Source organism: Vespula vulgaris, chromosome 2 (genome assembly GCF_905475345.1).
Source record: "Vespula vulgaris chromosome 2, iyVesVulg1.1, whole genome shotgun sequence".
Taxonomy (NCBI): Eukaryota; Metazoa; Arthropoda; class Insecta; order Hymenoptera; family Vespidae; genus Vespula; species Vespula vulgaris.
This window is the reverse complement of record NC_066587.1, coordinates 8,203,704-8,218,536: the sequence shown is the minus strand read 5'-3', so window position 1 is coordinate 8,218,536 and position 14,833 is coordinate 8,203,704. Positions and strand designations below refer to the sequence as shown.

General features: G+C 37.7%; 1 protein-coding gene and 1 long non-coding RNA gene across 7 annotated transcripts; one reads left to right on the top strand and one right to left on the bottom strand.

The window, feature by feature from the left end:
* Window positions 1-65: 65 nt before the first annotated feature.
* Window positions 66-14,016, top strand: LOC127072617 (uncharacterized). Of its 5 annotated transcripts, none has more exons than XR_007785542.1 (9): window positions 66-890; window positions 1,530-1,707; window positions 2,652-2,783; window positions 4,792-4,884; window positions 7,136-7,241; window positions 7,319-7,505; window positions 8,602-8,683; window positions 8,782-8,986; window positions 9,056-14,016. XR_007785542.1 is itself a non-coding variant. In XM_051013153.1 (8 exons), exons 2-8 carry the CDS (start codon window positions 1,555-1,557, stop codon window positions 8,926-8,928), a joined length of 900 nt encoding a protein of 299 aa, XP_050869110.1. In that variant the 5' UTR covers window positions 66-890; window positions 1,530-1,554; the 3' UTR covers window positions 8,929-14,016. The 5 variants fall into 5 exon arrangements, 3 of the variants coding, with proteins under 3 accessions (XP_050869110.1, XP_050869113.1, XP_050869111.1); XR_007785541.1 differs by having other exon boundaries at window positions 8,782-9,575; window positions 9,660-14,016; XM_051013153.1 differs by having other exon boundaries at window positions 8,782-14,016.
* Window positions 4,043-8,410, bottom strand: LOC127072628 (uncharacterized). Of its 2 annotated transcripts, XR_007785544.1 has the most exons (4): window positions 8,223-8,410; window positions 7,944-8,131; window positions 6,305-6,455; window positions 4,043-4,879 (listed from the first exon to the last, which is right to left on the bottom strand). It is a non-coding gene; the product is annotated as an uncharacterized LOC127072628 (long non-coding RNA). The 2 variants fall into 2 exon arrangements; XR_007785543.1 differs by having other exon boundaries at window positions 7,944-8,408.
* Window positions 14,017-14,833: the final 817 nt, after the last annotated feature.

Below are 14,833 nucleotides of genomic sequence, written 5' to 3'. Positions count from 1 at the left end.
TTCAATTAAAGATTAGGTTTATTTAAAGGTATTTTTAACCAGATGATACATTTTTTAAATAATAACTAAGTTTTAATCAATTATCACGTTTGTTATTAATAAGTTCTATATATAGATATTTGTTAAATCGTTGATGAATTTTTCCCGTAGATACCTTCTGATTCATTGACGAATTTTTGTCATAGATATCTACTAAATTATTTATGATCTTTAATTGTCGATACTAATTAAATTATTAGCGAATTTTAATCGTAGATATAAATGAACGGTCATTGACGAATTTTTAAATACCTAGTAAATCGTTGACTTTTTCAATAGATACTTATTCAGCCATTGACGAACTTTTACATACCTATTAAGTCAGACGAATATTATATAATTTTATATAATAACATAAGTAAATTATTGATAAATTCTAGTTTAGATATATCAACGAATTTAAACATAATTTATTATATGGCAACAGATAAGATTCATTGTTGACAAACATATTGATAAATTGTTCAAAAAAAAGTAGGACAATGACAATGTATAGTTTCGAAATTAAATAATATTTATAAAGATAAATTGATGTAAATAAAACTATTAATAACGTTGGAAGTATTGTAGAAAATGTGACACAAAAGAAAACGATTTTGTAACGCTGTCATTTTTAAAAAGGTTTCTATTCGAATGGGCACGATCCTGAAGAATGGAGGTCGAGAGTTGAAGGTCGAAAAAAGCGTAGGGGTGAGCTTAGTTACGACGTTCCTTCACAATGTAATCCATAGCGAAGGCCGTGGCATGTGCTGGCGGCGGGGGCGACGACGCAACTACTACAAATAGGCCGCAGCTTCGTCGAAAGCACCTATCCACGCAAGCGAACCAGTCGCGTGCTTCTTCCTTACCAGGTGAGCAATCCTTTCAACCTAAGAATGTAATCTACTTCAAAAGACTTTTCACCCGTTCGTGTTTCATCGGCTTAGTTAGGAATTCTTTTATCAATACGTAAAACTCTTCGTGCCTGTTTCGTGTAAGTATTTCCATATTCTTCATATCCGAATTTAAAACACGAACATCCAAAAATAGTTTAAATAATATCAGTTAAAAGAGATATGAAGATTTAGCAAAAGAAAAGTTTAACATGATCGTTCTTAATTTTGTTTCGAAATTTTGGGATATTTCCAATCAAATTGAGATATCATACAATAAATGCACAAAATTCTATGCCACTGGGTTCGCAGAAAATGCGATATGTATTCTATGCGGTGGAATCTATTTAATAAACGTATATACATTTATACGAAGTGACGAATAACTAATATCACGCAATGTATACATCGTCTAGTTTTTTTTTACTCCTACTACTTTTTTATGCACCGTTCTAATCAATCATTTAATCAGTCCTATAATTTCTCGAAAGACGATATATGCGCGGCAAAACGTGATTCTTATTAATATTTATTATTTCTTTGGTTGTATAAGCAATATATATTCATAAAAAACATTTTTCCGCATTTTTCTCGATTATTTTCTTATTTTCTTCGAAGGGGTGTGTCGAATGGCCGCGTGGATATGGCAGGAGAATATTTTGAGACGACGTATGTACCGGAAATCAAGGATGCCGAGAGCAAAGAGCGAGAAAGACAACTCGTTCAAGAGGGCACGGCTATGTGGAAGCACCGGAAGGAGGAGTTTCTACGTCAAAAGCATCGAGAACAACGAGAAGTATGTCTAAGGACTGGATCGTTTCGTCGTAAAGAAAAGTTTAGCTATTGACCGATTTCGAGTGCCATTTACGTCACTATCCTTTGGCCATAGCACCCTTTTGAGAACTCCTCCCTTCGCAGCTCATTTTTTTTAACGATAGAAAGCCATAAATTCTTTTTACTCTCTTTTGATTTATCGCAGAATAAAAATGGTACTCTACTCGATTTTATTTCTCTGTCCACGTTAAAATTTATTGATGATTTAGAAATTTATCGAAAAATTCGCCAATGTTTTTACGTATGTGTTTATATAAAAATGTCCTCATTAACGAGCTTTACGATGGCGCTATATACATAGTTTGATGCATACATACCTACCCGTTCGACACAGATATTTTCGAGACTCATTGCATATTCGATTCTGTTCCGATCGTTCCTAAGACACGCAAGTTCGTGCCCCGTATGAAATGGTAACGACGTCGAAAACGATCGACAAGGATGCTTTCGGAATTCCTGCCGGACTTCATTTGCATAATCCGAACGAACAATTCCGAGAAACATGCCACGAAGGATACGCCGCTGACGTAAACCATCCCCGAACTTGATTGTACATCGAGAGACCATTCGGCCTCGCTAGATGCATATCTTAGATTAAATTTATCGATGTTATATCTGTCAATGTTTTCTCAAGCTCGAAAGCGGATCGATAGAGAGACGAGGTAAATTTGCGAACGCACGAACGATAATATCTAGAAGGATAATACATAAAATCGGAGATCTGATAAAGCGATGAAGAAAAAGAAAGAAGGAAGATACGATATTACGAAGCTTCTCTTTATCTATTCTCTTCCTTTCTACGTTATTGCGAAACTCCTACGAACGAGCGAAGAAAAAAGAAAGTGCCTGAGAAAGAGAGCGATAGTACAGCGACCATCACGAAGTTTTCCTTAATTTTCTTTGCAGTTGCGAGAGATTCTGGAGAACTACTCGCCTTGGGGTAAACCAGGCGGTGGTGCTCCGTGCCCAGCAACCTTAAGAAAGAAAAACGTTCTTCTGGAGCCATTGGAACCCGTCAAGAGTCATATGGCTGGTCAGGTAAACGAAAGAAGACTCGATCTAAGATGCATGCTTATTTATAATTTTAAATTCTGCACTAGATTCTTTCTCTTTTTCTCTTTTGCTCTGGATGCATATAAAATGATATGTAAAATTATTACGAGGACTGAATATGTTATTCAGTGTCTTTTTAAAAGTCTACTATGAGTATCTCCAATATTAAATCGTAGAAGAGTTATGTAAACTCATCCTCGCAATTATAAAAACGATTATTATCGCAAAACTCAAAAAGGAATAAGAGAGAAACCTTCGCGATGGATCAATACAAGTTTGCCAACGTTTGTACTGATAATATGCTCGTGTGGGTTTGCGTGTACGATCCTTTTGAAGGTGTTCCGTATACCTCTGACCTCTGAATTTCAACGAAGACCAATCGAAAACCGATTGTGACACGATTCATTTCAATATCTATGCCAAAGACTATTTCATTGGAAGAGCTTTCATAAGCGAGTAACGTGGTATCTCGTTTCCTTTGAATTCACTATTTTGTCGAAATGATCAAAGTCGATATTAAAAGCTTTTGTAATTTACCATCCACATAAACGCAATGAGATATTTGAATAGAAATTTCTCAATATCTTTATTATGAATAGACGATGGTACTTTTTTTAATATAAAGAAATATCTCTTAAGCTAGATTTCTTTGATTCTTTTTCATATGATTTCTTTTTCATAAAAATGTAAGCAAAGAAAAGACATTCAAGTGTTCCCATTTAAATAACGAATCTCGTACATGTATAGGATATATATACCTGTACACACATATATATATATAAACATACTATATATGTGTACTATATATATATATACACACACACATTTACTATATATATTTGTCCTATATATTTTTTTTTTAATTTAAGAGAAAAATCATTTCTCTTTTATATCGTATCTGTTACGAATCAGTACCTTTGTGAGTGAGCTGCAGAAAAATTCGTAATGGACTTTCCTTGTAGATGAAAACGATACATTTTTGCAGTGGCAATAATTTAAAGAGAAAAGGAGCGAAAGAGTGAGAATCGAGAGATCAGGAGATGGTGGAGGAGGAGAAAGAGAGAAACAGGAGAATGGTAAAGCTTGGTTCTCGATCCCTTTCGGTCAAATTTTGGATGCACGCCCGACTTCACCGATCACGTAGAAAGCCTTTTTCCTGTGAAACGAAAGAGATCGATACGTCAATGTGAATTTTCGAACGGATATCAAAGTGAATCTATCCTGATCGAATAGAAACCGCAGAGTAAATTTAAAAACATAAACCATTTATTTCATGAAAATTAGCCGATCGTGCTTTTAGCAAATTAAATTCTATACCGTGCATTACCCATCACGGGCAGATTTAATTATAAATTTCTCTCGGGATCGGTTAAGAATAATCGTGAAAATGATTAATACAGTTCGTTGTATGTTATATTAATTTTCGGATATGTCTAGTTTTACATGATTACATTTATGTGCGGCACATCAGGTCGTTATCAGTCAAACGTGCGTAAAGAGTTCCATGGACATAATCATGGGTTCGTTTCGTTTGATAAACGATGAGAATTATAATCTAATCTGTAGTTCCTTATTGGGAGATATCTCATATAGTTTATAGTAAAAAGGAACTATACGAATCGAATACGAAAATAATCTTGAAGAGATGTTCGTTACATAGATATAGCCGAAAATGGTGCGAAATTTGAAGGTATAATATTCAAAGTGCAACATATGTAGAAATCATGTGGTGAAGCTTGTAGAGGATGCATAGAAGATAACAATAAAGAGGATTTCTGGAGGAAACGCCTTTCCTCCTACTTGCTAGGAGTTCCCAAGAGGAGCGAGCTCGTTGCACGAGCTTGCAAGTGCACGTAGCTAACATAAGCACGCGTTCTTGCACGAAACAACGATTTCGCATAGTAGGTGTACACCGACACGGTTATGTTGTACATAGTCAACGGAAGCGAATCCTGGTGAAGCTGCTTAATATGCCTCGCCGGCGCGTGCTTAGTCTGTGCAGTCCTGGCCCTGGGGTCGTCCTGGTCCTGGAGGACTTCCTTGGAGGGATCCGAAGTTACTGGGTGTGCACTTTCTGGAATCTATGGTACGAATTGATCGATAGAAAAGAAGTTTTAACAGATCCTTTTCGACTTCATATCGAGTAATTTTATTGCTTTATTATTTGTTTATAATTTTGTACCATTTTGTATTTATATATGGGATAGATATTTAGATGATTCAGAACTCATGTAAGAAAGAGAATTCTTCTCGGAGATAAGTTACAAGATGAAAATAAAATGATTAACGTGATGCTTTTTCACACCGGTTTCATTAAGTGAACTGAGATTTTCCAAGCGGTTTAGTTAGAACTGAAAGAGAAAAAGGAGAGTTTGAGAAGAAAAAGAAGAAGATGGAGACGGAGCGTACTTTGTTGCGTCGGTAGAAATTGGTTCGTACGTGATTTTATGTTGAAAGACACGACAGTTTGGTATAGAGAGAACAAGCTAGAACGACGACGAAATTACGTTGTCACGGGAACAGGAGCGTTCTGTGTCGGCTGGTACCAGCAAACTTGTTCAGGCAACTCCTACTATACCAACGCGAATCAGATTGGATCGGTGAATGCGCTGTCCCGGAAGCTTCTTCTTCCACATATACTTCCTAGCAAAGAGTTCTCTGCGCTTGTAGATTTTATTTATCAAAAAAATTACTATATTTTTCGTTTATAAAAATATTTAATTTTTCAGCATCTCAAATTTCTCAGGAGATAAACGGATCTTCGCTAAATGTCTAGACAATTTAGAAATGCGTACGAACATTCGTTGGTATCAAGAGAAATTCATCTTTGCGCGTGATAATTACCGGAAGGAGCGCTCGCTCCTTCTCAGATGAATATTTCATCTCCTATCATAAATCTCAAACACGATTACCGCAACATACCGTGCGAATGGCTAAACTTAATCGCTTATTTCACGGCCATACCGTGGAATCATACTGCGTCAGTATAAATGGTAAAGGATAAAATTATTAGCTTTTGCCGTTGAAGGCTCGCTTGCTTTCTCTCATCGTTATCTCCTGAAATCTGCAACAAGTAACTCTCTCGGTGTAATTTCGTTTTTAATTACCTCTTTATTTGCGATAACTCTCATAGAACTGATATTCGTTGTATACGTTCGTACGTACGTACTTGCACATCGACACACACACACACACACACACACATTCGTGTTAGCTTAATTGAATTTCATTTAAGCGAGTGATAAACGACGGTAAGATCGGCTATTACTCGTCGTAGTCATCCTCTAGGATATGGAGAAACTATCCCTCCTAAAACATCTCGGATAGAGATCTACTGTTACGAGGCACAGGAGAAAAAGTACAAGAAAAGAAAAAGGAAAGAAATAGAGATAGAAAAGAAACGAAGGGACGAATCGATGCTTTTTTTCGAGGCATACTATCCCATTACTACGAATTAACAATTGTACAAAGTAAAAGTTAGTAGGTATACACATTCACGAGCTTACCAAGCTTTCTGGGTCGTTGCAGCATCTTTCTCTTCTTTGAGAAATATCCTCGTAATCGCACGATCTTCCTCTCTCCTTGCATCGGTTTTCTTGGCATTGGTCCCTCGTCGTCGCTTCGCATCGGTTCATAGCTTTCGCTGCATCGACGATCCTACAGTAGAGAAGCAAACTCTTAATTTTTAATTAACCAACCAAGCATCTACTGGCTTCTCCTCGAACGGCAAACACATAACCGTGCCACGTTACTACCTAATTGAACGATCCAACCGGCGCCTTAGCGAGCTTGCGAGCTTGCAAGCCGGAAAGTTTAAACTGAAATTTATTAGCAAGCTCCACTTCGACTGAAGTTTACTTCTTATTGCGCGTAAGCAAGCTTACGTTAACTAACGCGGACTCTACCTTTATCTCTCTCTTTCTCTGTCCATCTATCTTCTATCTTGTTTCTCTTTCTTTCTTTCGTTTTCTCTCTCTCTCTCTCTCTCCCTCGTTCTCTTACTCTCCCTCTCTTTCTCTTTATATACACACTTTGTCCCGCGAACTCACTTACATGAACGCGTACTGTCCGTGGATTTATGGTGGGTTTTCTGTTTTCTCGCTAATAAACTGGCCAGCTTTACTTTAACTAGCCAACTAACTAGACCGACGTTGATGGATGAATGGAACGAGTAGACTCGCGAGTTAAGCTGGATCAGAATGGGGTGGTGGTGAGTGCGACGAACGGTTAGGCGATCATTTTTCTCTTCGAACACTGTCGCGAGAGATTCCCTTCGCGACTTTTTGCTTCCTATAAGAATTCAAACGCTTTCGAAATTATTCGATGATCTTTTATAGGGGTGGACCAGTGATTCGACGATCCGGAAGCTATCTCGTAAAAGAGACATCGATCCTCTGACTGTTCCAGACATGAATAAATTCTTCGATGCGAATGTGGAATCGGGTAAATCTAGGGATTAAATCTTTCTTTCTTCAACATCTTTCATTTTAAAAGTTGAAATCGTTATTCTCTTTCTCTAGATATTGCATCGCATTTACAATCGTCAAGGGATACGAGAAGTCTCTACAACGAGGAGGTCCAGGTGTACAAGCTCACTGGTGGTGTAGAATTAGTGCCGTTGTTAACCAGCAGACGTTATCATTCACAACCGCAGAGTATTCGCTATCATGTGACTGATATTACTCGGCCAGGGTATACGATAGAATCGTAAGTTATTTCCTATAATAGTTTTAACGTCTATCGTGTTCGATGTCGAAGTATCTTCGGGAAACGATAAGTTAGTGAAAGTAGCGAAAATTAATTTGCAATTGTAATACGAGTACAAAAGTATTATGAATAATATAGGAGCGAGCATCTCCATTTCATACAAATATGCATTCATGTGGAAAGGCTGACATGGAAAGGTCTTGAATAGGCCAATAGTTAAAGCAGCCGCCCGGAAAGCGGAAGACCTAGGTTCTCAAGTCTCGGTTCAAAGTAAGCCGATAAACCAATTTTTTTTTTACAAATCCTACAATAAGTATAAGAGTATTTGAAGATTTGTATTATTTTTCCAATGTAATATCTCTTATAGAAATTATTTTGACGACACCCTACGTACGTATCTACATTGATTATTTAAAAAAGTAAAAATTTGTTACGTACCTACTTTTCTTAGAATACTTCCCATCTATTTCGAAAGTCCGCAAAATCCTTGCACTAAAAGATGTCTTTCTTCTTCTCTTGGTCGTCGAATTCGTTCTATTTATCCTCGGAGAATAACGCGCAGAAGTAGAGCGATTTTTTCGACGTGACACGTCTTAGCCTGGCTCGGACGAGGTGACGAGGTACGACTAGGGCGGCATAAACGGTTAGGGCTCGTACGATACTCGAGGGATGTAACTACATTATAGGTAATCAACCCATTGACCTGAATGCACCGACCTCGACAGCTTTACCTGTCTGATGCTGTTTCATCCCCCTTGTGTATTAACGCTCTAGTCTCGACGTCGATATACTTTTCCGGAGGGTATCAAACCGGATGGCGTTGGTCGTTTCCTAGAAAGGCTCGCGGCGAGAACCTCCTTTCGTTGAGAAATCACATTGAACATTCTTGTGATCGAAGGAACGTGACGAGATTGCTATTTTATCTTTTTTATTCCTTCGAAGATTATTCGATCGTTAACCATTTTTAATGAATCTTACATTCTTTTAAAATCGATATTATCGAAATGATAATCTTATCGGAATATCAAAATTTATTTATCTTCTCATTATAACGTATCGAGTTATTCGAATATTCACGTGGAGTTTTTTTATACAGCCTGCGTTCACTCGAAATCTCTAACCGAAAATACATCGCAGAGCTTGCTGAACAGATACGATGGAAACAGGATAGAGCATGCGTAAGTTTTATGATTTAATAATGATATAAAGAAAAAAAAAATCGTAGAAAGCATAGAATAATTTCCTAATAAATAAGTTGATGGAATTTTCATTATAGGAGGAACGTCGCGCGGAACAAGAAAGCTGCAGACGACATTTCGATACTTGGCGAAAGCTCTGGGGTAGACCGGGTCATGGTGCACCCATAGATCATGTTCACAGAAACAATCTTTATAATATTCTCTACCGTCCGGTTATTTATTGAATTTCTACGCAACGTGTCTCGTGACTTGGAAACTTATGAACGAAATTGGATATCAATGGTATTAGAAAGCTTTCCTTGTTATCTTCGTTAGCATTTCAATCCACTTTTGTAGATATCATCGAATTAGATTAGAGAGACCAGAAATTACGAAGGAAAAGAAAGGTTCGGAGAATGATTGCATATCTTGTCAAAGAACTGTCACGAACCGATAAAGAGAAAGAAGATCAGACGAAGATTATTTTTATAATCTTATTATTAGATTAGATGAAGATTGAAGATTAGATTCTACTCGTATCATTACGATGAATTTCAGAGAAATAAGAAATCTGAAAAAGATACTTTGTTGTCGTTTATATCATGGTGAATTGCTTGGAGATGAAAAAGCGACGAGTTTGTCAGCAGCCTATTAAATTTTATGAAAGTCTGTCGCTAGGAGCTTCGAAGAGACGTTTGATAAACCTGCACCGTGGGACGTAGACCGCGATTGACCAGACCTCAAAGGAGCAATCTCGAGAGGGGATGCAGCTCGATCGACGGGTATTAAATTTCATGAACGCCAAGGAACGATCATTTGAATATATGTATGGTCGGGGTTAGAAAGTGCCCTTAGTCGTTGTTGTCAAAAGAAACTGCATCCATGTCCGAAGGTAAAATTTTAAGCTCTCTAAGAATTCCTCTTGTCGCGTAAAAAAATATATCCGATCATAAAATTAAATTTTCATTTTAAATAGTGATCCTTGTTACGTGTGCGAGAAAAGAACATCTCGTAACATTGGAAATTTGACATAAAGGGAGTAATCCGAGCGTATTGACAAAGTTTAATTACTTTTTAAATATTATCCAAGTACAATAAATATCCCTAGAAATCGAAATTTTTTTGATAATTAATTGTTTCACGGTGCTCGTTTGTACTCGATTCACTCGATATATGTTAATTAGACCGAGAACGACAGGGAGTTGTCTTGCTAATGGACTCCTAATTTAATTGGGCTCACTTCAAGGGATATGGTTCTCGGTTTGTATCTTCAAAGGGTCAAGTGTCTCTCCCTCTATTTTTTCTTCCCTCTCCCCATTAAAGAGAAACAACGAAGCCTTCTCTCTTTCCTGTTTTGCTAGAAAAGCGACTCGCATTCTCTGTAGGTAACCTCGCACATTCTCTGTAGTCTCACATTTCCCCCGCCTTTATTCCCCTACAGACCTACTCTCACTCTCTTCTCCCCCTCTTTTCCCTTTCCTCATTCAGCGGTAGCGCGTTGTGCAGTTATACGAGCAACCACTGTGCTTTCCCTATTGTCTGACTATTGTGTACCCGTTACCACTGTGCGTCGGACCGTTTGTATAAAGGGTGATTCATTTTCAGCGAAATATCAGTTCCTGCGCCTCATGAATTTCAACTCTCGCAAGCGCGTAAAACCACGCGTCCTGTATATTTATCTCTCTTGCTACGCGTATATCCCTCTTATTCTCTCTCTTCCGTATCCATTTCCCGTTACGTCTTCCGTTCTCTCTCCCTATCACGTTACTCCTCTATCTTCCTTTACTATCTATGCGTTTTCTAGCGAGATGACGTTAGCCCGATTACTGCCCAGCGCGTGGTTTTGCGCAAGCGAGGATCACCGGACCTCGTTACACACTTTTTCCTTCCTTTTTCCGTCCTAAATAATTCTCTTATCGCGATTATATTGTGAACGGATGAACCGTGTAAAGTCGCATTTAAATTTCTCGGTTCTCGTTGTGAAGCATAGATAGCGAGTGATACTGGTATTTAATAGATTAGATGCGTATTAGATTCTTTATTATAACAGATATATCATGCGATAGATGAATATTTCTGTGCCGACTTTACCTGGCGAAAAGTCGTATACAGCGAATAAATATATATTTTACGAATCATTGACGAATATTTTTCAAGATTTTATTTATTAGAAATATACGTGTAATCTTTACAATAATACGATTACGATGAACCATCCTCGTTTGCAGTGATTCAATCGAACGTCAAGTTTTAAACGAGAGAGTCGATTTAAAGTGTAGATTTGAAAGGGAGAATGTGATGGAAAAGAAAAATTTGCGAATCTCGAGAGTTGCAAACCGATATCAGAAATCCACTAGAACACTCGCACCCACCGAAGGAATAATATTTGTTCGCGGTTCCATCGTGATGTACGTGACGTGATAGTAGATGGTCTATATGGATATATCTTCGTTTGCGTATGTGTGCATGCATATGACGTGGAACTCGTATTCGTTCTTTCTCACGGAGTTTCCGTTCGGCTCGACAACGAAGGACGACGTATGGCAAATTTGAATTTCGATATGGTGCGATGACTTTGCTTTTTCCAGGATTTTTTTTTATTCAGATCTTTATCAAACCTTCGCGATAGGAACAGGATCGGAAAGTTATTTTGTCGATTCGTTTATTCTCCCATATGTATGTAATATTTCAATAATTAAAATAAAAATATCTAATACGTAAAACTCTTAGAAACATTTCTAGCCAAATAAGAAATAGTAAGTATCAATGTTACTGTCATTATCGATTTCAACGAGAACATTTTTTAATGTCTTATTTAATCTAGTTGCTTTTGCAAACAAAAGAATCAAAGCCATTTCTCATCGATAAGGGAGAGAGGCTCTGTGAACGTCTACCGTTCATGCGTGGCTGAGATGTATTCATTCTATATAGCAAAAAAACGTGATCGTTTCGCGTCTCAATAGTAGCAATGTGTACCGAGTCGAAGAGGAACACAGAGAAGAGAAAGAGAGATGAATATAGAGAAGCGAAAAATACGAAATCTTGTTATCGCGGTGACTCGAACGACGAGCTATTCATCAAGCGTATCATTTCCACATAGCTCGGCCGTGGTGCAGTGATGAATGCGCGCTCGTAATTAGAATTTTTTTCGGTATATACAGGGTGTATGTAAATTATAAGTACAAGCCTTATGGGCAGATGGAAATCATCGAAAAAGGAACAAAATAGGTTTAATATAAATATGTTTTGAAATGAATCGTTTCAAAGATATGCAATTATTTTATACGATTACATGTGCTATGAATAACAGAAAAACAAATTTGTTCGAAGGCATCATTGCTAAATATTTCCTTATGGGTTTTTTTTTAGAAAATTAAAGTACGAATACTTTTCTGATATGTCTATATTTTTAATAAATTATATCCACTTGCAATGTTTGTACTTATAATTCATGTACACCTTGTATATACGTATAAGTGTATTGAGGCGCTATATCCTGTGAAAAAAGCGAGAATGAGTATGAGAGAGAAAGGGAGAGAGAGCGAGCGAGCGAGAGAGAGAGAGAGAGAGAGAGAGAGAGAGAGAGAGAGAGAGAGAGAGAGAGAGAGAGAGAGAGAGAAAAGAGATAGAGACAAAAATAGCGACCTATGGAAATTTCAACGAACATGTTGCTCGTCATCGGTTTTAATGGCAGATACCGTCCATTTTTTGAGTTGCATCGATTCGGCCGATTGCTCGGATTAATATTCAGTAAATTGTTGCGAGCCATGCGCGTAATACTGCTGCTCCGATTGCCTCCCTTTCCCGCCACTACCACTTTTATCTTTTTTATCTTTCACGTTCACCATCCCCATGATTATCTTTCTCCCCTCTTATTTTCTTTGCCGTCCTTCTCTGCTTTTTAGCGCCAACGTGCCGCTTTTAATCGCCTCCTCGTATTTCGCGCCCTTTTTTAAAGTTACAGGGTCGCGTGGTGATTCGGAGGACAATTCTCTCTCTCTCTCTCTTTCCTAATTCACCGTGGTTTTTTATCCAATATAGCCGTGGTACGGGTGAACACGGCTATTCGAAAAATTGTCCGGTGAATGCTCGATAAGCCGTGCGAAGAACACACGTATTGCTCGAAAGTACATACACGTAGTATAAATACTCACACATTTTTATCAACAACAATATGTAACTGTGTGAGTCTATGCGCGAATTCGTGAGTGTGTGTGTGTGTGTGTTGGTCGTTGCATCGTTCAAATAAAAAAAAAGAAAACGTGCCTTTTCCAGCTTGCTCCTAGTTTTTCCTCGTTTTTTATACCATCCGTTTTTCTACGCTACGAAATAATTACGAAGGTCTCCTGCAGGTAGTGAATTTTAAGCGGGATCGGAATATTTTACCGGATGAACGATAAATTGGATGTACATAAATCTTTGACGAAGAGATATTCAAAAATTCCTTTCTTCATTTTTTCTCCCAGTATTATCGGAATATTTAATGCAAGGAAAAGTGTTAATACCGTTTATACTGTTTAAGAGAAATTTTATGCGAATCACTTCTTTTATTTCATTTTCTACGTCAACTTTAATAGGATAGAAAGAGAAAGAGAGAAAAAGAGAAGGAGAAAGATGGGTTTTACGAGCCACTCGTCGCACAAACTTTTTTCATATCTCTGACATTATATCGCGCTACCTGAAGTCCCACTGAACTATACTATTCCATTGCTGTCTCTTTTTCGTTTTCTCTCTATATAACTATGGCATCGTAGATACAGATACACGAAACCAGAAGACCATTCTCAGTTTCATTTTGAGCTTTCGTTGTACAATTTAGAATATACTTCATCGATGTAAAAAAGGGTTTGCTTTTCGCGAAAGATCGTGAAAGGGATTCGAACCTCCGAGGGAAGCGAAATTATGACTCTCTTCGTTTTTGTTGTGGTGAAGCCGTTTAACACTGAAGAGTAGTATAGGTGCAACTAGGACGACTCCTTTATATGGAAAGCAGCATATGGAAATTTTCGCAGGTGTCGGTTTATTGTCCCATTCGCGAGTGAAACGACACACAGGGGAATCATCCCTCTATATACTTATGCGAGAAGGGTTGCAACGCCGGGAGATTTGTCACGGTACATGCTCGCACGAACTCGATTGGATTAAATTGTTCCGATCTACCGGAACTTTAAACTCCATCTCCCTCCATCTCTGTCTTTCTTTCTCTTTCTCTCTCTCTCTCTCTCTCTCTTTGGACGAGTTTAATCGATTTTTTAAAGAAAACTTTTTATCACTTCGTATATATGTTCCTATTTTACAATTACAATGATTTAGTTTATACACGATTTTAAATAAAAATTTTGAAAATATCAAAATCTCTTAATTTTCTCGATTATTCTCTTGCAATGAAATTGTATCGAATGTATCGAACCTACCGACGGAGCTTAACCTCGGAAGCTTTACACGTCACTCTTTCGAAGTCCTCGATAATCTCGACATAATAATCCGGCGGTCCCGGAGGCGATACAAGTAAGATCGTTCTGTACGTTGCTCTAGAATGCATGGAAATGGGAAATCTCGCGATTCCTGGCAATAAGATCCGCGCGTGATCGCCGAAGGAGCTCGTAGAATTGGCTGGAGACCAAGTCGTGGCTCCGTGTTACTTATCACGTTTGCCAAGTTTCTTCTTTTTCCTTCCTTCTATTTCTTTTTCTTCGTTTTCCATGTTTTCGATCTCTCTCTCTCTCTCTCTCTTTTTCTCTCTTTCTCCCTTCCTCTCTCTCTCTCTCTCTCTCTCTCGTAAGTGCATCAAGTACGACAGTCGTGATAGGTATCTCGTTTTACACTGAATAATTTATGATCTTTTTTAACAAAAAAGTCAAATGTAATGCGACAGTCGGTGCAGTAATATTATGAATGATTTTTCTCTGTTTTTACTCCATAAAGATTATATTTAAAAAGCGCGATAATCACACGTGCATTTTGTTCATATTTACTCTGCTACGAAAGAAAGAAAAGAGATTAAAGATAGCGCTCGAATCCTTCATCAAATCTTAAGCTGAAAGCATACTCGACTTTCCAGTGCTAATACTCTCGAATAATTCAGCTCGACGTTTTTTGTTAATTTCAATTGCGAACTATTTTCCATTAAACGGACGGTAGTACAAGATA